Genomic DNA, 25,923 nt, shown 5'->3' with positions numbered 1-25,923 from the left:
TACTTTGGGACGGAATTTAGGCAATGTTGCCAACTTCATTTCGAATAAGGCGTGCACCCCTATTTTTCATTTGTATATTTTGATAAAAGAAGTGCGTGGAGTATTCGAGAAAATTATTATTACAAACAGGTTTACAATGTAATATCACATCTTCCTGTGATCAATGTCCTACGTTTTTATTGTTTTATCCTATTCTCTCTACCTTCCTAATCTCATTCTTGCAGTCCTTTCTCTGCCAACGCTTTATTTCTTGCAACGAGGTGTTTTGCGGTCTACCTCCGCCTCTCCTTTCCTCTGGAATCTAATCTAAAACTCTTCTTGGTAGCCTTCCATCATCCATTCGCTTTACATGTCCATACCATTCTAACTGTCTATATTTTTACGAAATCTAAAATTGAATTTTGTTTATTCATCTGTTGTCTGATCACTTCATTTCTTATTTTTTTAAGTTTAGAATGTCTGGCCGAACGTCGTAAAGAACCCATTTCTAATGCTAGTAATTTTGATCTCAAATTTTTAATTAGCTTCCATGTTTCCACTCCGTATGTTGTCAAATTTTGGACTATAGACAGATACATATTTATTTTTGTTTCCTTAAAAATAGGCTTGTTCCATAATATTCCATTTAACATCGCTGTTGCTGATCTCCCTTTATTTATCCTATGTTTAATATCATCATTCTGTGTAGCGTCTTTATTAATTTTGACTCCTAAATATTCAAATTCATTGCTTCCTTTGATGTCGCCTATTCCTGCTTGCAAAACTACCCATATAAAATACTTTCTCAAAATTTATTTTTAATCCCCATTTGTCATACCCTTCAATCAGTTTTCTAAACATATATTCTGCAACATCATATTCTTGTGCTACTGTAAATAATTTAAAACGCATGATTGAAGGTTAGTGGTGAGCAAGTAAAGTTTGTTTACATCCTTGATCAATGACACCCAGATCATTGCTACAGGAGGAGGGTTGCCAAACTATACAGACTTTCAGCCTGATTTCCTAGTTAACCATCAGTGGCGGCCGGTGAGGCTTTCTGGTGATGGTGCCAAAAATGAAAAAAGGTTTTACGCAAATTACCCTAGTGAAAATGATAATCGCAGCTCACGTTTACATTATGTTAAATAAAACACATTAATTAAACCAGCTATATTACCAGGTGTGCAGTTAATAATGCACCTAGTAACAGTTACAATAACATTTCCGAAACTAATAACGAAATTTACAGATACAGATAATCAAAACTTTCACAGTATTGTTAGTTAAATACAAATAACTTTTATAGCTAATACAATTACTGGCAAAAACACACGAGATAAACAGTGTTATAGATAATAAACAAACACGTGTACACTTTATTTAACAGGCCGATGAATCCAAGGCAGCGGCCTGAATAACACATGTTCATATCCTGCACAGATCTCATGTATCGTTAACAGAAGCATCAATACTATAGCAACAGTGTAGCGATATTTAGTTGCCGCAAAATAAAACAAATATTACACAACATTAACAAACAGTGTTACATAATATGAAAAAATATTTATCTTTCTAAAAAGAACCATGACTATCTCTGCATTCAATATAGTTAAACGGATAATACTTTACACATTCAAACCCAAGTTATGTGCATTAGTTTTGAATTGGCAACATTACATTAACATTTGGCGCGGAACTTTAACTTGTGTTTTCGTGCAAGTCTGCGGTTGATGGTTCCCTTCCTAATGTCTCCAACAACCCTGCCATCTAGTGAAATTTCTGCAATTCTGTGCTCTAGCGGGCGGAATATTAACTACTGAGTCAAATTGAATTCGGCTCAAAGTCTCCCATAATAAACGTATATAAACTAGAATCAGTAGCCTTTTGTACAGTGTTATATGGACGCAGGTAGTGCCTCAGCGAAGTGGCTCCAACGTTCGGAAAAACGCTGCAAGAGTGCGTCTCGATCTGTGCGCGCGCTCGTTCAGATGAAATACGAATAAAATGTGTAGAAATAAACTATTACAACTGCTTTTTAGGATATTATTTGTTGTTTCTTTCATTGGCGGTGCCATGGCACACTGGCACTACCCCAAAAGCCGCCCCTGTTAACCATGCACTTAATTAAGACGCATAGTAGGTTTTTATTTATTTTAACGTTTTTCATTGCCCCTTTCAATCTGCACAATTATATCACTTACACCCTGTATATTTAATGTAATGGATCTATCTTAAAGTAATAATTATACTGTGTGAGCAGTTTATCTGTGAAACGTGAACATGGCACAGAGTTCTCGGGCCACGTAACATATTTTCCCGGCCGGCCAGCAATAAGAATTTGCGGTTAAACTCACAGCACTAGAGTGAGTGTCTAATAAAACACTAATTATTTTTATTTATAAAAAAGTTATATACTTACCTATGTCATGGAAGGAGATGCTGGAACTGTCTACACTCGTGTTTGCTGATAATTGTATGCTGTCTGCTAGGAAAGGAAAGTCTCTAAATGCGAGTTAGTACAATGGAATCCCAAACGTTTTTGTGAAAACAAAGAGCCATATCTCCGTAACCGTTCGAAAACGGACCCATATTCATATGAACTTTTTGACTCAGAATGACTTCAGAATTCACATCCTAAATTTTTTACTTTCCTCGTGAATCATCCTGTATACGATTTCAGAGGAAATAACAAAATGGAATGAAGAAAAAGCTACTCTTTGCTCAAAAATGGAGTGAAAGAAATTAATTCTCTGCGGATAACTCCAGATGCTGATTGAACTATAAATGTTCTTCCTGGAAGTAATGCTTCAGTGGAGAGTTTTTTCTTCAACGAACATGCTGTGGAAATCCCAATAGATCCAGAATGAGTTTAGAAACTGTTTCAGCCATGCTTGCTAGCTTAGCCAACTTCTACATGACCTGTTAGGAATTTGCTGAAAAATTGAGATCCAAAAAAGACTTGCCTAAAAAAATTCATTGTTCTGAAAAATACCAGTGTACCTAGTTAAATTAAGTATGTAGAATGCATAGGTATTTTGAATGTGTAAATAGAATAAGTACCGGTATTTTAATTCTTTAAAGTGTGTAAAAAATAATGCAAGTGAATGGTAAACTAACAGAAATGTTGAAAGTAGTTTTTTTCATATGTCGATAACTGTCCCCTGAAATTGTGAAAAAGCTGGTAACCTTAACTTACAGTATATGGCTATGTTAATACACAAAAAGATCGATACTGACTCCCAAAAAAAAATCCAATCTATTCCAGGACCAAAAAGTTTGAGTGTGGTGTGCACTTAGTGGTGACAATAAAGATCCATTTTTTTTAAATAAATAATTATCTATTGATAGATATGTGTAAAATATATCGAAACTTTTTTGCTGAATTCACTGTGAAGGAACATAGTTTCTTAAAGTGTACTCACCTTAGACGAACTGAAGAATAACATCCGTCAGAAAATTAATTCAATTCCTCAAAGAGAGTTAAGAAAAGTGACGGGTAATTTTCTAGCCAGATGCCAGAAATATGTGAAAAATGAAGGTAGACAGTTCCAGGATCTCCTTGCATGTCATGGGTCAGCTCATAACTTTGAAAAAATAAAGATGAGTAATATTTTTTAGATAAACACACTAGTGCCGTGAGTTTTACCGCGAAATTTTGTTGCTGGCCGAGAGCATATGCTCGGCGATCCGTGAAATAAATATTGCACTCACGTTTCATAGATAATCCGCTCACTCAGTATAAACAGCCGAAATGACTTCGGAAGAATATTCTGATATGCTTTTTCAGAGCTGAGTGTAATCCTGGAAACAAAAGATTTTAAAACCTTTAATTTGCACAGTAGGCTAATTTGCAATCATTTTTGTTAATATAATACAGTATTACTTGTGTAGTTTTGTGTAAAATTACACTCACACATTACCTTCCGACAGAATGATAGAGTGAAATATGAAGATTGATTGAAGTACAGAAGTACATAGAAACAGAGAAAAATGTAGGAATAAGTTCATGAAGTCCATAATATATGCACATCATGCAAATATATAACATGATCAAATGTAGTGATAAGAAAATGTGGAGAAAAAATAAATGACAAAACATCGTAGGCCTATAATATGTAGCAGTGTGTATAAGAATGACACCTCGAAAATGTGTGATGCTTGCATCACTTTTTAACATACCGGTATGCTATTGTTAATAATAGTGAATATCGGTAATCTGATTTTTAATTCATGTTAAATGAAATGCTGACGTAAAATATCTGTTAAGAATTCTTGACATTTTTAGTACTGGTAGCTTGTAATTTTATTTCATAAATAAATAAATAAATGAAGAAAAACGTAAGTAAATGAATAAATAGATAAATACATAAATAGATAAATATATAAATGGATAAATAGATAAATAAATAAACAAATAATAAATGAATGAATAAATAAATAAATAAATACATATGTAAATAAAGGAAAACATGAATAAATAAATAAAATATGGATAAATTGATAAATATATAATAGATAAATGATTACATGGATAAATAGATAAATAAATAAACAAATAATAAATAAATGGATAAATAAATAGATATAAGTAAATACAGGAACACATGAATAAATAGATAATTATATAAACAAATAGTTATATGGATAAAGATAAATAAATAAACAATTAATAAATTAATAAATAGAATAAATAGCTAAATGAATAAATTAGTAGATAGATAAATAAATAAATAAATAAAGGAAAACATGAATAAATGAATAAATAGATAAATGTATAAATGGTTATATGGATAAAAAGATAAATAAATAAACAAATAATAAATTAATAATGAAATAAAATAAATAAATGAATAAGTACATGAATAAATGAATGAATTAGTGAGTAAATAAATAAATATATAAATAGATAGATAAATAAATGAATGAATAAAGGAAAACATGGATAAATAGATAAACATATAAATCGTTATATGGATAAATATATAAATAAACAAATAATAAATGAATGAATGAATAAATAAATAAAATAAATAAATGAATAAATAAATGCATGAATAAATGAATGAATGAGTAAATAAATAAATAAATAAGTAAATAAATAAATAAAAAAGGAATGCAAGAATAAATGAATGAATTAGTGAGTGAGCGAATAAATAAGTAAATAAATAAATAAATTGGTAAATAAATATATACTGTATAAATAAATGGATAAAACAAGTGAATAAATAAATAAGTAAATAAATAAATAAATAAGTAAATACATATTTAAATAAATAAATAAAGGAAAACATGAATAAATGAATAAATAGATAAATGTATAAATGGTTCTATGGATAAATATATAAATAAATAAACAAATAATAAATGAATAATGAAATAAAATAAATAAATGAATAAGTACATAAGTACATGAATAAATGAATGAATTAGTGAGTAAATATATATATATATATAAATGAATGAATAAAGGAAATCATGAATAAATAGGTAAACATATAAATCGTTATATGGATAAATATATAAATAAACAAATAATAAATGAATGAATAAATAAATAAAATAAATAAATGAATAAATAAATACATCAATAAATGAATGAATGAGTAAATAAATAAATAAATAAATAAATACATAAATAAATAAATAAATAAATAAATAAATAAATAAATAAATAAGTAAATTGGTAAATAAATATATACTGTATAAATAAATGGATAAACAAGTGAATAAATGAATAAGTAAATAAATAAATAAATAAATAAGTAAATAATTAATTAAATAAATAAATAAGTAAATAAATAAATAAACAAATAAATAAATAAACAAATAAATAATAGGTTGTAATATGAGACGCATATTTCTTAGAAAACCGATGTTCTTCTTTGTGTATAATGTAATAGTAAAACAACACAATTTTCAAATGTATAAATGTATAAAATTTTAATTAACTAAAAAATCAAGCATATTGTTTGTTCTACTAGCCTCGAAATATATTGCATTGCAATTATTTTGATGTAGATATCCATCTTATAAAAGACTATAAGTCGGTCTTATTACAAGAAATTAGCTATGCAAGTATTCTTACAGATAACATTAACTAGTGACGAAATATGACGTTTAGGTAAATTAAATTTAGCCGCATTTTTGTAAGTTTTTTTAACTAAGTACAGCGACTTGCTTTTGTGTTGTATTGAAGAGAAAGATATGTATATATTTAGGCAACCAGTACAAGGAGAAAATTCCACACAGTGGAAGTGTTATTTAGGTTCTTAACATCTTCCTTCAGATCTGGTCAATGAAGATCTTGTTGGAATGTGATAGTCTATTTTTTAACTGGAGGCGAAAAAGTGACTATCGAAAGTTCAATTCTGACATGGGCCAGAAACGGATAGTAAATCTTGCATACAATTAATTTATTTGACGACAGAGTTCTTTCTTTCACTTTTTATTATATGCACGGATCTTTGAGGTTTACATTCTTTCCGAAGAAAGTCATACCAAATAGGCACTTTCATTGCCTTTGGTGTTATGTTCCTGCAAACCTTGAATATAAAGAATTTTTGTTACTGTGACAAATGTTTACATTTTATTGAAATAAATTATTGCAGCCAAAGACTGGATGGTTCTACCCATCCATCTTGCTAATATTTAGTGAATTAAAAGACTAATTGTTTGAGTCACATGCCAACTTATACTTTGGCCAAACAAGAGTCCATGCATTTTGTAAAATGTTTGATATATTAGATGTAATTTGTGGTGTGAGGCTGTTATAAAAGATAATTAAAATGTAAATCGATAAAAATGCGTCAAAGCACAAGTGCTGAAAAGTTTAGTGTTTTAATGCAGTGCAAAAGATGAATAATAGAGAAATCTGCAAGAAAGGCAAAGTTACAGTAATAGTGAAAAGCACTATCTCAATCCCGCATGCAGTATTATTCTGAAATTCTGCCTTTTAGGATCTTTAATTTGACAAATTTAGAGTCTTACATAGCACAATTTTCAATGTTTTTTCTTATCATTAGACCTAATACACAGGGCTCTTCAAAAAGAAGGAGCAGATTTTAAATATTTATTTTTTCCAAACTACAAAAGATAGAAACACAATTCCAACGTTCCTGGACAGACGAAAGTTTAAATTTTGAACAGTCCAGGTAGAAGTTCCAATCACGGCCGCATTGGCGCTGTTGCTTGTCATGCGCGGCTGCATTGGCGCTGTTGATTGCAGTGTCAAGGCCAATGTCAGGCATAAGGGGGATAAAAACACGGTCTTTTACGTAACCCCACAGATAAAAATCACAAGGAGTGAGGTCTGGAGACTTGGGAGGCCACCGGCGATGAAGTTGATCTTCTCCTCCTCTTCCAATCCAACGTCCTGGAATGGTGTTATTCAGGTAACGTCGGACGTGGTTAGAGAAATGAGGCGGGGCACCATCTTGCATGAAGATGAAGTCATCTGAATCATCTTCAAGTTGAGGAAATAACCAGTTTTGAAGCATGTCTAGATACGTTATTCCTGTCACAGTTTTTTCCATGAAGAAGAGTGGTCCATAAATTTTGTTTACAGATGTGGCACAGAAAACGTTAATCTACGGTGAATCTCTTTCATGTTCAATAACTGACTGTACGAATACGCTCGACATTTTCATTCTATGTGCGTGGACGTCCCGTGCTTTTCTGTTTGCAGATGCAACCGTCTTCTGTGAATTTTCGATGCCACTGGTAAATCTGCTTATGACGAGGCGGTTGTTTATAAAACTGACAGCGAAAAGCACGTTGAACTTCAATAACGGACTCTAGTTTTGCTAATTGCAGCACACGAAATGCCTTTTCCTGTTGTGTAGCCATTTTACTACAATCAACAGCGCCAATGCGGATGCGCATGACAAGCAACAGCGCCAATGCGGCCGTGATTGGAACTTCTACCCGGACCGTTCAAAATTTAAACGTTGGAATTGTGTTTCTATCTTTTGTAGTTTGGAAGAAATAAATATTTGAAATCTGCTCCTTTTTTTTTAATCGCCCTGTGTTATATTTATCATTTTAGTACAGCCAACAATAATTTTATTCTTAAGGAATTTGAATTGAATATTAGACATTTCACAGTCTTCTTACATGTTTTGGAGGGAACTTATTTACTAGGTAGACGACTAGAAGTTCATGTGTTTTATTTGTTGTTCGTTGTATAAGGAAATGTATAGAGTTCAAAAGTCCGAGACCAAAGAATCTTATCTGTTTCAGGAAGATTATGGAACTGTGAATTGAGAAAAATTGTTATACCACATATTTTATTCATTAGAAATTATACTTTTAATATATGATATTGTGAGTTCTTATATGAGTATCTTCAATTTAATAATAATAATAATAATAATAATAATAATAATAATAATAATAATAATAATAATAATAACGGTTTGCCTTGCGACACAGAATTGTTCACAATAAAATTTCAATAATAGTAATTTATATATCAATGGCGAAATGAAGATGTTTATAGCTTGGGTTGCGGGGTTGCTGCCGAGGATCTCTGGCCTGAGATTTAAACATGAAATTTCGCCAAAGGTTCATACATTATTTTGTGGCACACTAGTCCGTAATTGAATAAATTAAAACTTTTTAACAAAAGGTTTAAACTTTTTGATAAGAGGTTTAAGTTATAAATTTGCTTTGTGTTTGTATGTATTGTTGAGAGTGTTTTGTTTTGGTATCTAGGGACTGTGTACTCGTATACTAGAAAAAAAAAAAGAATATGTAGAATAAAAATTATTCGTTGAGGAAGGCCATGCATGATGCTATTATTTTTTGTTGTTAAGTTACCAGTCTCTGAATTTAATAAACAATGTTCTGTTATATTGGAAATGATGTCGGGATCTGTTGAAACCGAAATTCCTTCTGGAGTTGTTATTAAAATATTTGTCAGTTGCTGGAATTGTTAAGAGATGTAAGTATAAGTAAACAAACGACATATTTTTTTGGACCCAGGAACTATAATAGTACATTATGCAAGGAGCCTATAATGCTAGTAATTAAGACGAGAGTATGTTTATGAAACGAGCGCAAGCGAGTTTCATAATTTTCATACGAGCGGCTTAATTACCATTATAGTCAAGTTTCATACGACTTTTTATGCTCGACCATATTTCTAACTTGAAATTATTCATAAGTATTCATGTTATTCTTATCTGACTGAGGGGCGGAACTGACCTTGTGCAATACCTCGTAAATTGTGAGATGTGCGCAGACGCGAAAGTATTGATTTTTTCCGAGAAACAAATGTCGACATTGACCTTGATATAATCTAGAGAGTAAAATAAACATTAATCTTGATATAACCTTGAAATTGAATTAGAAATTGAAAAACGAGATGACAAATCGAATTTATGTGAATATTATTTACAATTAACGCTAATTATTATAGTAACAGAACTGGCTTTATTTCAAATATAGGTGATTTATTGATTTATTGTTGTCTTTCGATTGCATATCCGAGAATAATCGATACTTGCGCTTTCATATTGCTACAATGGTATTTTCTGATTGGTGGAACACCTGAACTTTAATGAATAGGTGTACTTTAATGAGGTCCATTAAAGGGCTGCTACCAGGTGTATAATTACTACATTTCGGCATGGTCGAGCATAAAAGTTTTTTAAGCGCGCAAAGATATAATGGGTTGTATTACATATATCGTATCCATGGAGAAATTGAACAATTATGGAGTAATGCGCCACAAAAATATAAATAGCTTTCAAACAAAAGAAATTAAGACATATCGAAAAGGAGACCTAGAAGGTCTACAGTACAATTTAAATTGAGCGTAATATAAAATACTAGGCCTATTATAATACTTTGTAATTTGTAACTAGTTCTATGGAATGAAACACTGTTATATAAATTCCTTTTGTTATCAGTAATAACAAAATATTCAATTCACAACATTGTTTAGTTTTATAGTTTTTGTGTAAAATAATTTCGAATTGGAAAGACAACAAGACACATGACAAATTTTCTTTGACTTAGAAAACATGTTACATATATCTAAAATCTTCTTCTTCTACTTCAGTGAAATATGATGGTAATCTGCGGTATTTTGAAGATATAAAATATTGGTCCCGGTATTTTTCTCAATAAGGAGAAATCAGCTCAAAATTTCTTTTTGTAACAAAATTATTTGTGGTAAGTTAAACATCTATTTCTTAACATTGTAACAAAAGTTTGAGTTTTTATTTGGCCACGAACTTAAGGACTTAAACTTCCTTTATGTGTATATATTTATATGCTAATTTCGTATTCATATGCTATTTTTATTATTTTTTTTCTCCTGTTATAATATAAGCACTGGAGATTTAATATACTGTGTGTAGCCTATATTTGTCATAGTTCTCCTAAAACAATGAAGTGTTCGTAAATGTATTCACATAATTATACTAATATTATCAATAACAATATTACCTTCATATAACTTTGATTTCCATTATATTAATCTAATTTATTCTAAGTAAACTAATTTAGTTAACATAAATTAATCACCTTTCCTGCAGCTTTTTAACGTGACCAAAGTGTACACAAGATCATAGACTTGCCACTATCTGTGAACAAAAGTGATTTCATAAGATTGAAATGCTATTTTGTCTCTTGCTTAGAATTAATAACCACCTTTAGTACATTTCCTTTTATGAGCCATTCAGTACAAACAAGCGCGAGGGATATTGTCAAAGAAAAAACTTCCATTGTTACATGAAATAAAAGTCAAGATAATAAAATGGGTCACTGTGCTATCTTTCAGTTGGTTTTGGGGTCATGCTATCCTAACTAGAGAGGATTCAGTCAGCTCTGATGAGCGGCCATTTTGCTGAAGCTGCTGTTAGAGTTATGCAGAAAAGCTAGATTTCGTCTGGGCGCCAAATCTATAAGTGAAACCAAGGGAAATAACCTGATACAGGAATGTAATATTAAATTTTGATGGAAGCATTCTTCTTCTTCTTATTATTATGATTATTATTATTATTATTATTATTATTATTATTATTATTATTATTATTATAATAATAATAATTATTATTATTATTAACAGAGAGGGTTTGGAATTGAACGGGTTACATCAGCTTCTTGTCTATGCGGATGACGTGAATATGTTAGGAGAAAATCCACAAACGATTAGGGAAAAGACGGAAATTTTACTTGAAGCAAGTAAAGAGACAGGTTTCGAAGTAAATCCCGAAAAGACAAAGTATATGCCTTGTGACGAGAATATTGTACGAAATGGAAATATCAAAATTGGAAATTTATCTTTTGAAGAGGTGGAAAAATTCAAATATCTTGGAGCAACAGTAACAAATATAAATGATACTAGGTAGGAAATTAAGCGCAGGATAAATATGGGAAATGCCTGTTATTATTCGGTTGAGAAGTTTTCATCATCCAATTTGCTGTCAAAAAATCTGAAAGTTAGAATTTATAAAACAGTTATATTACCGGTTGTTCTTTATGGTTGTGAAACTTGGACTCTCACTTTGAGAGAGGAATATAGGTTAAGGGTGTTTGAGAATAAGGTGCTTAGGAAAATATTTGGGGCTAAGAGGGATGAAGTTACAGGAGAATGGAGAAAGTTACACAACACAGAACTGCACGCATTGCATTCTTCACCTGACATAATTAGGAACATTAAATCCAGACGTTTGAGATGGGCAGGGCATGTGGCACGTATGGGAGAATCCAGTAATGCATATAGAGTGTTAGTTGGGAGGTCGGAGGGAAAAAGACTTTTGGGGAGGCCGAGACGTAGATGGGAGGATATTAAAATGGATTTGAGGGAGGTGGGATATGATGATAGGGACTGAATTAATCTTGCACAGGATAGGGACTGATGGCGGGCTTATGTGAGGGCGGCAATGAACCTCCGGGTTCCTTGAAAGCCAGTAAATAAGTAAGTAAGTATTATTAATATTATTATTATTATTATTATTATTATTATTATTATTATTATTATTTGTCGACTCTGTCGGGTTCTTTGACGGAAAGTTGCTTTGAAGTATCAAAATAAGGTTTTCGGGTAGTATTCCACTGTGTTCTTTGATGTAGGTAGCTTGTTTGCAATCCTACTGTCTTGCAATATCTGGTACGAAGTTTTTGTAAAGATTGTTTTATTATTATCATTATTATTATTCTAATAATGAATGCAACCCTTCGCTTAGCGCACGAATGCTCTACCGAGTGATCCACCCAGGAACCATACACGACACCGTCACAATTTTTCACTTTACATATAGTTGTTTACAATTTTACAGGGATTTATATTTTTCAAATGTGATCATAATAATAATAATAATAATAATAATAATAATAATAATAATAATAATAGGCCTAATAATGTAGTAATCATAATAGTGATAATGACAATAATAAATATAATGATGATAGTGATGATAATGGTAATAATAATAATACTAATAATAATAATAATAATAATAATATTAATAATAATAATAATAATAATAATAATAATAATAATAATAATAATAATTGGCCATCCTGTCCCATTATCTGCTGGCTTAGTTGGTTATTGGTGTCACTAATCGGATGGACTATGGGAGGACTATGCCTTATGTCGATGTAGATTTTGTTACTCGAAAAATTAGAGAAGGGGAAACGATTATGGATATAAAAATACTAAAATCTAAATATGTACTTTTTTTTATCAAAGTTTAAGGAGGAGGGTTTCAAACCCAGTAACCCCCTTACGTACGCCCCTACTTCCATGCGTGTTGAGTCAATCTATCAAATAGCGTCACATTGTCTTTAAGAACTGAGCTTCTACACGTTATTTTGTGCAAATATGTCAAGGACCTATTGCGATTTTTCCTCTAAGCTCTCCATATACGCCTTATGGCTAGTCTTCTTCTCTGTCTTTCAAGTGATGCATTTAGCATATATGCCAGGCGTCCCTGGTTCTAGATAAGTTCTCCGTTTCCTATGTCCTGTGTGTTGCCTACATTCAGGAGAGTTCGGAAACTTATTGATTTCCCCTTATATACTGTATTAGGAAATTAGTGTATTATATTAGTACTTTCTTTGCACCTATTGTGATTTTATCTCTGTACTTGTATTTTTTTTTCTATCTGTATGTGTACTTTTCGCCGTGACGTCGCGGTCTAAGGCATCCTGCCTAGGACTCGCGTTACGGAACACGTGCTGGTTCGAGTTCTCATGGGGGAAGAAATTTTCTCATGAAATTTCGGCCAGTGTATGGGACCGGTGCCTACCCAGCATCGTGATGCACTTGGGGAGCTACGATAGGTAGCGAAATCCGGTTGCGAATGTCAGCTATAACGGCTGGGGGGATCATCGTGCTAACCACATGATACCTCCTTTCTGGTTGGATGATCGTCCACCTCTGCTTCGGCATGTGGGCGTGAGGCCAGCAGCCGGCTGGTCGGTGTAGGTCCTTCACGGGCTGTAGCGCCACGGATTATTATTATTATTATTATTATTATTGTTATGCGTACTTTTATTACTTTTTCTTATTTATTTCTCCTTACATTTTTTTTGTTTATTTGTAATCTAGTGGCCTTAACTACGCCATATTAATAAATATGGTAAGCAAATACATCGGGAATAGATCGAAGCGCCCAGACTGGAGAGTGACTGACTGATCCCTCATGAGAGTTGTAAGGTGAAGCGAAAAGAGTCATGCTGAGTAAGGCTGGCGGGTGGGGGCGGGCAATGTTGTTATTTATTTGTGCAAGTTTAATGTGGCTCTTACTTTATTGCCTATGTCCAGTGCCTGTCGTACAGACTCACTCATACCATGGTGTTCCATCGCGAGGAACATGGTGTTGAGGATGATGCAGAGCGTGATCAGCAGGTCGAACAGCGGGTCGCGCACCACCTTGTACAAACCGCTCTGGAACCGCAGCCACCCGTCGTAGTCCACGCAGCACTGCGTGCACTTGTCGCAGTTCCTGTCGGGCAGGTCGTCTGCAACATGCAATTCAGGCAGCTGTTATACAGGGTATTCGTCTACAGGGTGTTTCAGAAATACTTTGACAAATTAATTAATTTATTTTGACATTATTTGGACCAGAGTGCTGCATTGGAGTTAAATCGCTCGCTTGAACCCGGTCGAGTGTCGCACCCTCGAGTGAGATACGATCGGTCGTGATACGCTCGTAATACTGAGTGTTCAAAGTGTGTCATGGCTCGCTGTATGTCGTCATATGGCTAGTCTATGAGCCTAGAGAATTCAATCTTCCTACACTTCCGCAGAGGTCTATTACATATGTGTCAGAGAAGCTGCCTACCAATTACGGCGTTCATTCTGAAGAGTACTTACTGATACGTACGGTAACGCCGGTAGTGGCAGGAATGTGAACTGTTTGGAAACAGGTACTGAGGTGAGTTTTTTTCTTACTGTCGGGATATGGGGAGAGGGTTAAGACGATTACTTACGTATTTGTTGACATTAACTTCGACGGTCAACATGGACACGGATCATTTGATTTGTATTGTGGAATGTTGCCGTACGCAACCGATGATAACAAATACCCTGCGTACGACTTGCCCGCGCAAAACACAGTTCGAAAGAGGTTATGGTAGCACACAGACCGTACAGACCGTCATCTGTTGCTACGACGTTCAAGTTATACCGTACAAGTTCTCAAGTTCAGATTGAACGCCTTGATTAATAGGCAACTTCTCTGACATAAAAGCTGAAACTCGCTTCAAATCGCTGACTCACAACAGTGACGTCATGACACACTTTGAAATGAACACCCAGTAAATAGAAGCACAGTACAAGGTCATCTCACCGACATGTCTTATCTTGTATGGAAGGCGACAGATAAGATATACATATGTTTTGCTCACACGGTAAAAATAAGGCTTTATTTTCTGCGTTTATGACAAACGTTTAATGGAACGTACCAAAATAGGAACATGAAGTTATAAATAAAATAGTATGAAAAACTTCGATATACAGATTATTCAATACTTGATTTACCACATATATAATATGATAGGCCCATACATAGTGTTCCGCCTATATACTGCGACAATGTAGAGACGTTTTACAAAATATTATTGATATAGCAGTAGATTAATAACAATATTAGTACAGAGATAACGTCACAGAAAGTATAATAAAACGAATAATCATGCTGCACAACTGTTACAGACGCAAAGATTGATACACTAATTATTAGAGATTATTATTATTATTATTATTATTATTATTATTATTATTATTATTATTATTATTACTACTAGAAAACTTGATACAGTTCTTGCATTATCGTGATTGTGTTCTCCGTTTATTTATTACTTTTACATCCAATAACATCTATCAGATGTGGCAAAAACAAAATCACTCCTGTGTGGGGGGGGGGGGGAAACATTTACCTACAACATTTATATTACATTTTAAAGCAAGTTTTGTAGTTGCACTATGGAGAGGTTAGTTAAACACTGCAAAGTTTTGAAATGATAAACATCTATGATGTTACTACACAGTTCACCACTGTAACAAGAACGAATGTCTAACGCTCGGCTTATACTGTTCGAGGATTTATCGCTCGTGACAATTTTACCCATCATGCATGTGCGCTACCTATCGGATTGTGCTATGAACTACTTGACGCTCGAGCGAAAACTCCGATGCAGACCTCTGATTTGGACACATTTCGCATTTCTACTGTTATACCAGCCAAGTAGGCTAACTGCTTGCTTACCTAACACTACGATATGAGACAGATAGTCAGAAGGAAGAGTATACAAGTGCTTCTGCGTCGCGTGGCCAGGGCTGACCCCGTTGCACTTGATAACACGGATCTCTTTCGAGCTTAAGGCAACAGTGACGGGCTCCACTCTCTGAAAAAAGAAAACAACAGGGATCTTTTCAAAACCTGCTTGCATATTTACCTAATAACTTTATTAAAATAAATTCATGTATGCAGCTTAATCCTGTTACAATAGAAGAATTAATTAAAATTAGTTAAAACTTGAACAACAATACATCATGTGGTTTTGATATGTTTAATGCAAAGTTAATAAAATTGCTAATAATTTATATTGCTAAACCGCTTGTACATATATTTAATTTGTATTTTTTGCATGGCAAATTTCCTGACAAATTAAAAATTTCTATCATAAAACAAATTTTTAAATACGGTGATAAAATGTATATGAATAATTATATACCTATATCTTTGCTTTGTCATTTTTCTAAATTATTTAAAAAATGCATTAAAAATAGAATAATGGATCATTTAAATAATCAGAATATATTAAGTGAAAAACAATTTGGATTTAGAAGAAATTGTAGTACAGAGAATGCTATTTTAAATGTTACTCAAAAAATTATTAAGGTCCTTGATCAAGGTTTTAAGTGTGTTAGTATATTTTTGGATATAAGAAAAGCCTTCGATACAGTAAGTCATCATTTATTATTACAGAAATTAAATTGTATTGGAATTAAAAATAATGATTTTTATTTATTAAAATCTTATTTAAATAATAATTGATAGTGTATTAAGTGAATTTATTAAAATTAAAATAGGTGTTCCGCAAGGAACAGTCCTTGGACCGATTTTATTTTTAATATATAGCCTATTAATGAATGACCTTTTAATGATAGACCTTAAAAAATATGAAGGTGATTTATATTCGTATGCTGATGATACTGTTTTACTTTTTAGTGCAAAAATTTTGACTGATGCTTATTATAATGCAAATTGCGGCTTAAAATTAATAAACAAATGGTTCGATTTAAATTCACTTGTAATTAATAAAGATAAAACGATAGCTATCTCATTTTCTTTAAATAATAAAAGTAATAAATCAATTTCATCTATACTACAAATTAAAATGCATAATTCTGATTGTTCCGATATAAATTGCAATTGTTCAGTTATTAAAGAAGTTAATGAGGTTAAGTACTTAGGTATAATTATTGATAATCATTTAAAATGGAATAATCATATTCATTATATTTGTAATAAATTACGTAAAACATTATGTTACTTTGTTGTTCTAAGAAATATTTTGTCAATTAACTGTTTACGTATAATTTATTTAACATTATTTCAATCTATATTTATGTATGGTATCATAGGTTGGGGTGGAACTTATAAATCCAATCTTTATCCGTTAATTTTACTACAGAAAAAAATATAAAAAATTTGTTTAAAAAAGCAGAAAGATTACCCAACTAAATTGTTGTTTAAACACTTCAAAGTTTTCAATATTAAACAAATGTATTATTTTATTTTATTAAAATATTTTCATAGAAATTCTAATAACTTTGAAATATATATACATAAATATAGAACTAAAAATATGAATTCTCTACGTTTGTCTGAACCAAAATGTAAAACCAATGCAGCTTTTTATCATAGCATGAGTCAAGGTCCCAGATTATTAAACAAATTTTATTCTAATATTATTTTAACCACGAATCCTCTTCAAATTAATAAAAAAAATGTATTGGATTTATAGTTTGGGTTTAAACATATTAAACACTATTTAATCTGTATTCACTCTCAATTTTAATTTTATTTTTGTCTGTATTGGAATCCCCTCCTGAGCACGAGTCTTACTCATTCAGGAGTGGGCTAGTTTATCTTACATTGTATTTATTAATTTGTATTCATCTCAGACTTACTAGCAATAAAAATAAATAAATATTATATATCTTACACACTTATAATCCTATGACTGGATTAGGTTTGATTGTAACTGTACCACCGGAATAATGAAGGTGTGCTTCAGGTTCCGGCATGATATACTTACTTGGACGACGTTGGGGATCTGAGCGACGTCTTCCGAAGTGACATCCCCCTCCTCGTGGTCGTCCACGACCCCCGAGTCGTCCAGAGAAGACTCGCGGTTATTGCTGTCGCTGTTGTTGCTGCTGGGATGCCGACTCGCCAGCAGCTGTCCTCTGTGTGGGGGTCCTGCACAAACAGTCAAATGCCTTTACGTATTCTAAACTTAATCCATACTTCCGAATTAAAAAAAACATTCTCCCAGTTACATCCTATGTATTTCACAATTTATATTTATCAAAATAAAATTCAGAGCAATTATTCTATGTCCCATATTTTTAAACGAATTAAAAAATTATGAGTTAGTTATTTTGTGTCAAATGGCAAACCCGATTTGGGCGAGATTAAACAAATAAATAAACAAATAAGTAAGTATACAAGTTAACAGAGAGACAAACAAATACACATATAAATAAATAAAAAATAAAAAAGTAAATAAATGACTAAATAAATAAATAAGTTAATAAATGAATGACAAAATGAATAAATAAGTTATTAAATAAATGACAAAATAAATAAATAAGTTAGTAAAGAAGTTGAAAAACAGACAGACAAAGAAATACACATACAAATAAATACAAAATAAAAAAGTAAATAAATGGCAAAATAAATAAACAAATAAGTTAATAAATAATAAATAAATGACAAAATAAATAAATAAGTAAGTAAACAAGTTAACAGAGAGAGAGAGAGAGAGAGACAGACAGACAAAAAAGCAAATACACATATAAATAAATAAAAAATAAAAAGTAAACAAATGACTAAAAAATAAATATGTAAATAAATCTAAATCGTTGGAAGAATTATTTTATTTCGTGTAGAGCTGTAGAGAGTATTTCGCATCCTTTAGTTTTGTTGCTAATTTCTAGTTTGTCCCTTACTCAATTTTTTAATTTAATTTCAAAATTGAATTAAAGTTTATTTTGTATATTCGGAAAATGTAAACAAAGTAATAAAAAAAGTAAATAATTTTGGATATGGATTTATATTATATGATTCAATATTGTTGCTATTTTGTGCTAGTTGTATTATACTGGAGACTGTAAATAAATAAATGAATAAATAAATAAATAAACAAACAAATAAGTCAATAAATAATGAATAAATGACAAAATAAATAAATAAGTAAGTAAACAAGTTAACAGAGACACGACAGACAGACAAACAAACAAATACACATATAAATAAATAAAAAAGTAAATAAATAACTAAATAAAAAATAAAGAAAGAAATAAGTTAATAAATAATAAATAAATGACAATATGAATAAACAAATAATTAAATAAACAAGTTAACAGAGACACAGACAAACTAATATACATATAAATAAATAAAAATAAAAACGTAAATAAATTACTAAATGACGAAATAAATAAACAAACAAATAAGTTAATAAATAATGAATGAATGACAAAATAAATAAACAAATAGGTTCATGAATAATAAATAAATAAATAAGTAAGTAAGTAAATAAATAAATAAATAATATAGTTAATAAGCGTTCTATAGTCAGTTTATTTTTAAATATTCAGTGCATATTTCTAAAGTGTATACTGTATAATTACATGCATATTCTGGCAATTTTAGTGCATATAAATTCTCGATCTAGTTACGAGAGAATGAATGAAGGCATTATACGAATGATAAGTGCTACCCACCTATCCATAAGCTATCTGTATTTTGCGTGCACTACTTCGGATAAGTTAACTAATAGACACCAGATATGAACAAAATCCGTGGGATAATGCAGGGGAAATCGCTGCATGTACGGACGGACAAAGAAAGATACCAGACAGAATGTCAAAAACCACTTTTTTTCTTTTTTTGGTATCAGGATGTTGAAGGCGTGCAAATCTCAATAATCTGTACGTACCTAAGGCGTTGGCGGGGTGCAGAGTATCGGAAGCATGTTCGGCGGCGGCGGCGGGGGCGACGACGGGGGCGGGCGGAGCCTGCGGGGCGGCGGGGACTTTGACGACGGGGGGCGGGGGTGTGAGGGTGAGGGACTGCGGTCGCTGCTCGGGGCAGGGCGCGCTGCCGCTGTTGCGAGGGCTGGGGGTGGCCGACCTGCTGGGGCCCTGCCCCTGGCCCTGCTGCTCCGGCTGCCCCCCGCCGCCGTTGTTGTCTCCCGAGCCGCCCCCACCGCCACCTCCCCGCCCCCGCTTCCTCCGCCTGGTCTTCTTGCGTGTGTAGGAGGCCAGCAGCACGCCCTTGCGCGAGTCCACCCGCTTGCGGTTCTTCTTGTCCAGCTGCTTCACGTTCAGGTTCGACGGGTCGAAGCTGAAGGTGGAGTCGTCCCTGTGGTCCGTGAGGTCTTTCCTCCGTTCCTGCAGGCCATAAAGCATACATAAAGTTACATTCGTTCAGATAATTTGTTCAATATCCTCCCTCGTTCATTCGCTTTAAATTTATTTAAGTCATACTTAAGCAACAGATCCCAATTAACAAAATTTAACAACCAACACAGTGAAATTCGTAATATAAATATAGGTGTGCCACAAGGTACGGTTTTAGGCCCTCTACTATTTTTAATACACATCAATGACTTGCTAAATATTGATATAGGAAACACATCTGGAAATATATTCGCATATGCCGATGATACAATCGTAATTTTTAGTGGGTCGGATTGGAATGATGCCTATCTAAATGCTAATAGAGGTATAACTATCATTAAGAAATGGTTAGATGAAAATTTGCTCTCATTGAACATTTCAAAAATAACTGCAGTTCCTTTTACATTAACGGCTTCTAGTCTGAGAAAAATCAAACTCGATAAGGATACAAATTTAAAAATACACAATTGCAGTAACATAAACTTGATTGACTGCAATTGTTCTACCTTGACAGAATCCACGCAAGTAAAATACTTAGGTGTTGTCTTTGATCAACATTTAAGATGGAATAAACATGTAACATATTTATGTAATAGGTTACGGAAAACAATTCACAACTTTGTAACCCTTCGTGCATATATGCCTATCTATGTTCTCCGTGTTGTTTATCTAGTCTTGTTTCAATCCATCATTCAATACGGAATAATAGGATGGGGTGGAATGACAAAGACTATCCTAACTCCATTAATATTACTACAAAAACGTATCATCAAAATTTGTCTACATAAACCACTTGATTATCCGACACAATTTATTTATTCTGAATTCCAAGTACTAAAAATTGATCAAATATATAAACATACATAAAGGATCCTTTATATGTGCAGACATTTAACACAAACAAATGTAACATTTTAAAATTCCTTTTCGAAATGAAAAGTTACATTTGTTCAGATAATTTGTTCAATATCCTCCCTGAAGTTGGCTGTCTTAGTGACACTGTACCAAATTTTAAAATATTTTTATACTGTAAACTGCAGTAGGATGAGGAACTATTTCCTGCTTCTCTACAGTGGAGGGGAGTGGAAAACATGAAAGCTGTTTGCTTTTTTTTCTTGACCTGACGAAGACTACAGTTGGATAACATCACTCACCTCCTGAGTAATTTCGGCTTCCTCTTCGTAACTTAACGCTACCACAGCCAGCATCAGGTTGATTAAATAAAAAGAACCAAAAAATACGACGACTGTAAAAAATACTACACTGATAGGACCACACGACGAAAGGACCTGCAACACACAAAGAACATGATGTCAGCCATGTGGGTACCGTATCCAGTTTAATGAGATATTGAGCTTGAAATTGTTCATAAATCAGGAACTAAGAATGAAAAAAGTTAAACAAGGAAATTATGAAGTAGTACAATTAATTTTGGATATTACAAATGTTTGAATATTTTGTTGATGTTCACAAACTAAAATATTTGCCATGCTTGCATCTATATTATGTGGAAATTGATTATTTACTTTAGTAACAATGGAGTAATGGTTAGCATTTGTGACAATGATACGGGCGGACCCAGGTTCAAATCTTGGTTGGGACAGGCTAGCTGGTTAAGGTTTTTTCCTGAGATTTACTTGACTGTCCATACTTTACGACTGATTTACTTCGCATTAGTACAAACTATATTACAATAAGGCATTATAGGATGGGGTAGTGCTTATAGTACCTCCCTCATGCCAATAACTCTGCTACAGAAAAGAATAATAAACATATGTCTTAATAAACCTCTTGATTATCCTTCAGAACTGTTGTATTCAGAATTTAAAGTATTTGATATCCATCAAATTTATAACAATGTCTTATTGAATTTCGTACATAAAAGTCGAAATATATTTAATTTGTATTCACATAAATATAAACTGAAAGATTAAATAACATATGCTTGACAGAACCTAAATGTAGCACAACTGTAGCTTATAATCACAGCAGCAAATTCGGTGCAAGGCTTTATAAGAAGATAGCAGCTGAATTACCAAACATTCAATTTGCTAATGCTCCGTATTTTAAGAAATAAATTTAAAAATTATTGTTTAGAGAGATAATATAAAATTTCAATTACTGTGATAGGGAAAAGGTTGGTAATATTGTGATACTAATAATATTATGATAGTTCTTTTTGAGAATTTGTTACAATTTTACTGAGCGAGAGGAAGATCAGTTTTTTGCGTCAACATATTAAGGGAATATTCGTGGACAAGTTTCTGTACAAAACTGATCCTCTCGCTCAGTAAAATTGTAAAAAATTTTCAAAAAGTACTATCATAATATTATTAGTATCATAATATTACCAACCTTTACCCTATCTGTTTTTTTTTCTCTTTTTACTTTTTATTTTTTGTTAATTAATTAAATACTTGTCTTAAACGTATGTGGAATGACCGTTGAGCACAAGTATGTACTCTTTCTGGGGGTGTTAGTGTCAATTTTATATAAAACAATATGCATCTTTATTCTAGGGATAAAATTATTATTATTATTATTATTATTATTATTATTATTATTATTATTATTATTATTATGCCATTAGGAAAGTTCAGGATAACAGGCAGGGTTTGGAATTGAACGGATTATATCAGCTGCTTGTCTATGCGGATGACGTGAATCTGTTAGGAGAAAATCCACAAACAATTAGGGAAAACGCGGAAATTCTTGTTGAAGCAAGTAGAGCGATAGGGTTGGAAGTAAATCCCGAAAAGACTAAGTATATGATTATGCCTCGTGACCAGAATATTGTATGAAATGGAACTATAAAAATTGGAGATTTATCTTTCGAAGAGGTGGAAAAATTCATATATCTTGGAGCAACAGTAACAAATCTAAATGACACTCGGGAGGAAATTAAACACAGAATAAATATGGGAAATGCCTGTTATTATTCGGTTGAGAAGCTTTTATCATCTAGTCTGCTGTCAAAAAGTCTGAAAGTTAGAATTTATAAAACAGTTATATTACCGGTTGTTCTGTATGGTTGTGAAACTTGGACTCTCACTTTGAGAGAGGAACAGAGATTAAGGGTGTTTGAGAATAAGGTTCTTAGGAAAATATTTGGGGCTAAGAGGGATGAAGTTACAGGAGAATGGAGAAAGTTACACAACACAGAACTGCACGCATTGTATACTTCACCTGACATAATTAGGAACATAAAATCCAGACGTTTGAGATGGGCAGGACATGTAGCACGTATGGGCGAATCCAGAAATTCATATAGAGTGTTAGTTGGGAGGCCGGAGGGAAAAAGACCTTTGGGGAGGCCGAGACGTAGATGGGAAGATAATATTAAAATGGATTTGAGGGAGGTGGGATATGATGATAGGGACTGGATTAATCTTGCTCAGGATAGGGACCAATGGCGGGCTTATGTGAGGGCGGCAATGAACCTACGGGTTCCTTAAAAGCCAATAAGTAAGTAAGTAAGTATTATTATTATTATTATTATTATTATTATTATTATTATAACATAGCATAGCATAACATAACATATGTGTTACCTCTGATTGAGGTTCTGGCTGATATGTAGGGGAGAGTTGGGTAGTATCGGACATCGGGTAATATCAGACAGTGATGTTTCTTTCATCTACCACCAGATGGTAGTACAGTGATGTTTCTTTCATCTACCACCAGATGGTAGCAGCAGTGTTCAGATGTCGCATACAGAAACGTAACCATGTCACTTAGGTACTACCATCTGGTGGTAGATGAAAGAAACATCACTGTCCGATATTACCCGATGTCCGATACTACCCAACTCTCCCCTACATCTATTATCAGGCGGTACATCTCACTTGATATGTGTCAGATGAAGAACAATTTATTGTCTGTATACATATCTGAAGTCTGACTAGTGTAACAGGTAGCTAGTCAGTGATGTATGCAATGGAGGGGGAAGAAACTGGCCACCCTACCCCATTATCTCCTGACTTAGTTTCCTCATGAACGTTGTTTAATTGGTGTCACTTATAAGGTTCCAACCAGATTTCGGAAAGTTGATTAAACAACAATATGATGATATATGATATGATATGAAAATATAATACAATACAACACGACACGATGCAATACAATACAATACAATACAATACAATATACGTAAGGTAACGTAACTTAACATATAACCTACATTTTACTATCTTTGCTATAGTGTTTCTTCATTCAATTTATTATCAAATTTACTGACAATTTCTTGTTATTTCCTCTATTCTTATTGTTGAAATTGCCCTTGTTATGTGGAACTCTAGCCATATGCAAATTTTCACTAAAGATAAGTTATACTTGAAACGTCATTACAGATCTCACTTCGAATTTCTATATTTTTAATTGGGAACAATTAATTTCTCTTCCAATAACCAGTACTTATGATTTTTTATGATTTAGAAGTAATGTTTAGAAACAGAAGATAGCTTTTCCTTCTTCAACGTTTTCTGCTGGTGCAATATAAAAATGACCTTACGTTTCATCAGAATGCTACTGATGATTTTTTATTCGGTTATTTTACGACGCTGTATCTACATCTCAGGTTATTTACCGTCTGAATGAAATGAAGGTGATAATGCCGGTGAAATGAGTCCGGGGTCCATCACCGGAAGTTACCCAGCATTTGCTCGTATTGGGTTGAGGAAAAACCCCGGAAAAAACCTCAACCAGGTAACTTGCTCCGATCGGGATTCGAACCCGGGCCACCTGGTTTCGCGGCCAGACGCGCTAACCGTTACTTCACAGGTGTGGACGCTACTGATGATGATGCTGTTGATGATGGCTAATGACTAATGGGGAAACGGGAGTGATCCATGGGAAATCTGTCCCATATACAAGTTCCTGTTGGACTCGCAGGTATCTGAACTCGGACCTCAAGCATGAAAAGTCGACAGTCTAACCTTGGACTAACGACGCATCTGGAAGACATCCAGGGGTCGTTAGTTTCGTAACTTAACCTTGAAATGCGATTTACTGTCTGTAGGTAAGCCCTTTACTTTATGGTTAGAACTTGACCTATTTCCTACTTCATGCAAATGCAGCACAGTGAGGTAAAGTTAACAGCACTGCCTCGACGAATGCATATTCTTTCTCACGAACAACAGTAGCTGGTCGCTCGATAGCAGCGACACTTGTCTTGCTTGTTAGATGCGGACGCTGAGTACACTTTCCCAGAGGGATGTCAAGCTACGCCACCTACCGGTAGTTACCCCAACTACTGTCATATTCCTCATTAAAATTTAGTTTCCAATTAGTTGCCATTTCACAGGTACTGGACCCTGCCGAATTTTTCATTTATACCCAGTTTACAAATGCAGTGTAAGTTTGAGTTGCATTTCAACCAATCAGACCCATCCATCACTGCAACAGCATCAATTTTATATCATTCTTTTTTGTTTTCTTGTTTAATTATTGGGGAAAATATTTGGGGGTAAGAGCGATGAAGTTGCAGAAGAATGGAGAAAGTTACACAACGCAGAACTGCACGCATTGTTTTATTCACTTGACATAATTAGGAACATTAAATAAATCGATAAAAAATAAATAAAGAAAGTAAAAAGTAAATGTACGTATTTATGTAAATGAATATGTGAATGAATAAATAAATAAGTAAATAAATAAATAAATAAATAAATAAATAAATAAATAAATAAATAAGTCAATAGATAGGATGGATGGGGTGTAGGGTATGGATGGATAAGTAAATAAATAAAGAAAGAAAGAAAGAAAGAAAGACAGACAGACAGACAGAA

General features: G+C 32.9%; 1 protein-coding gene across 2 annotated transcripts in view; it reads right to left on the bottom strand.

Annotated features, from left to right (window-relative positions):
* Window positions 1-25,923, bottom strand: part of LOC138713121 (sodium channel protein 60E-like) — a 983,436-nt gene that overhangs the window by 64,695 nt on the left and 892,818 nt on the right. For both annotated transcript variants that reach the window (XM_069844908.1, XM_069844909.1), the window contains exons 8-12: window positions 21,292-21,426; window positions 19,675-20,128; window positions 17,767-17,930; window positions 15,708-15,846; window positions 13,745-13,959 (exon numbers count right to left, since the gene is read on the bottom strand). In XM_069844908.1, coding sequence (XP_069701009.1) covers window positions 13,745-13,959; window positions 15,708-15,846; window positions 17,767-17,930; window positions 19,675-20,128; window positions 21,292-21,426 — 1,107 coding nt within the window. The remainder of the gene's footprint in view (window positions 1-13,744; window positions 13,960-15,707; window positions 15,847-17,766; window positions 17,931-19,674; window positions 20,129-21,291; window positions 21,427-25,923) is intronic.

This window comes from Periplaneta americana, chromosome 14 (genome assembly GCF_040183065.1).
Source record: "Periplaneta americana isolate PAMFEO1 chromosome 14, P.americana_PAMFEO1_priV1, whole genome shotgun sequence".
Classification (NCBI taxonomy): domain Eukaryota; kingdom Metazoa; phylum Arthropoda; class Insecta; order Blattodea; family Blattidae; genus Periplaneta; species Periplaneta americana.
Note: the sequence above shows the minus strand (reverse complement) of the source record. Positions and strands in the feature narration are given on the sequence as shown.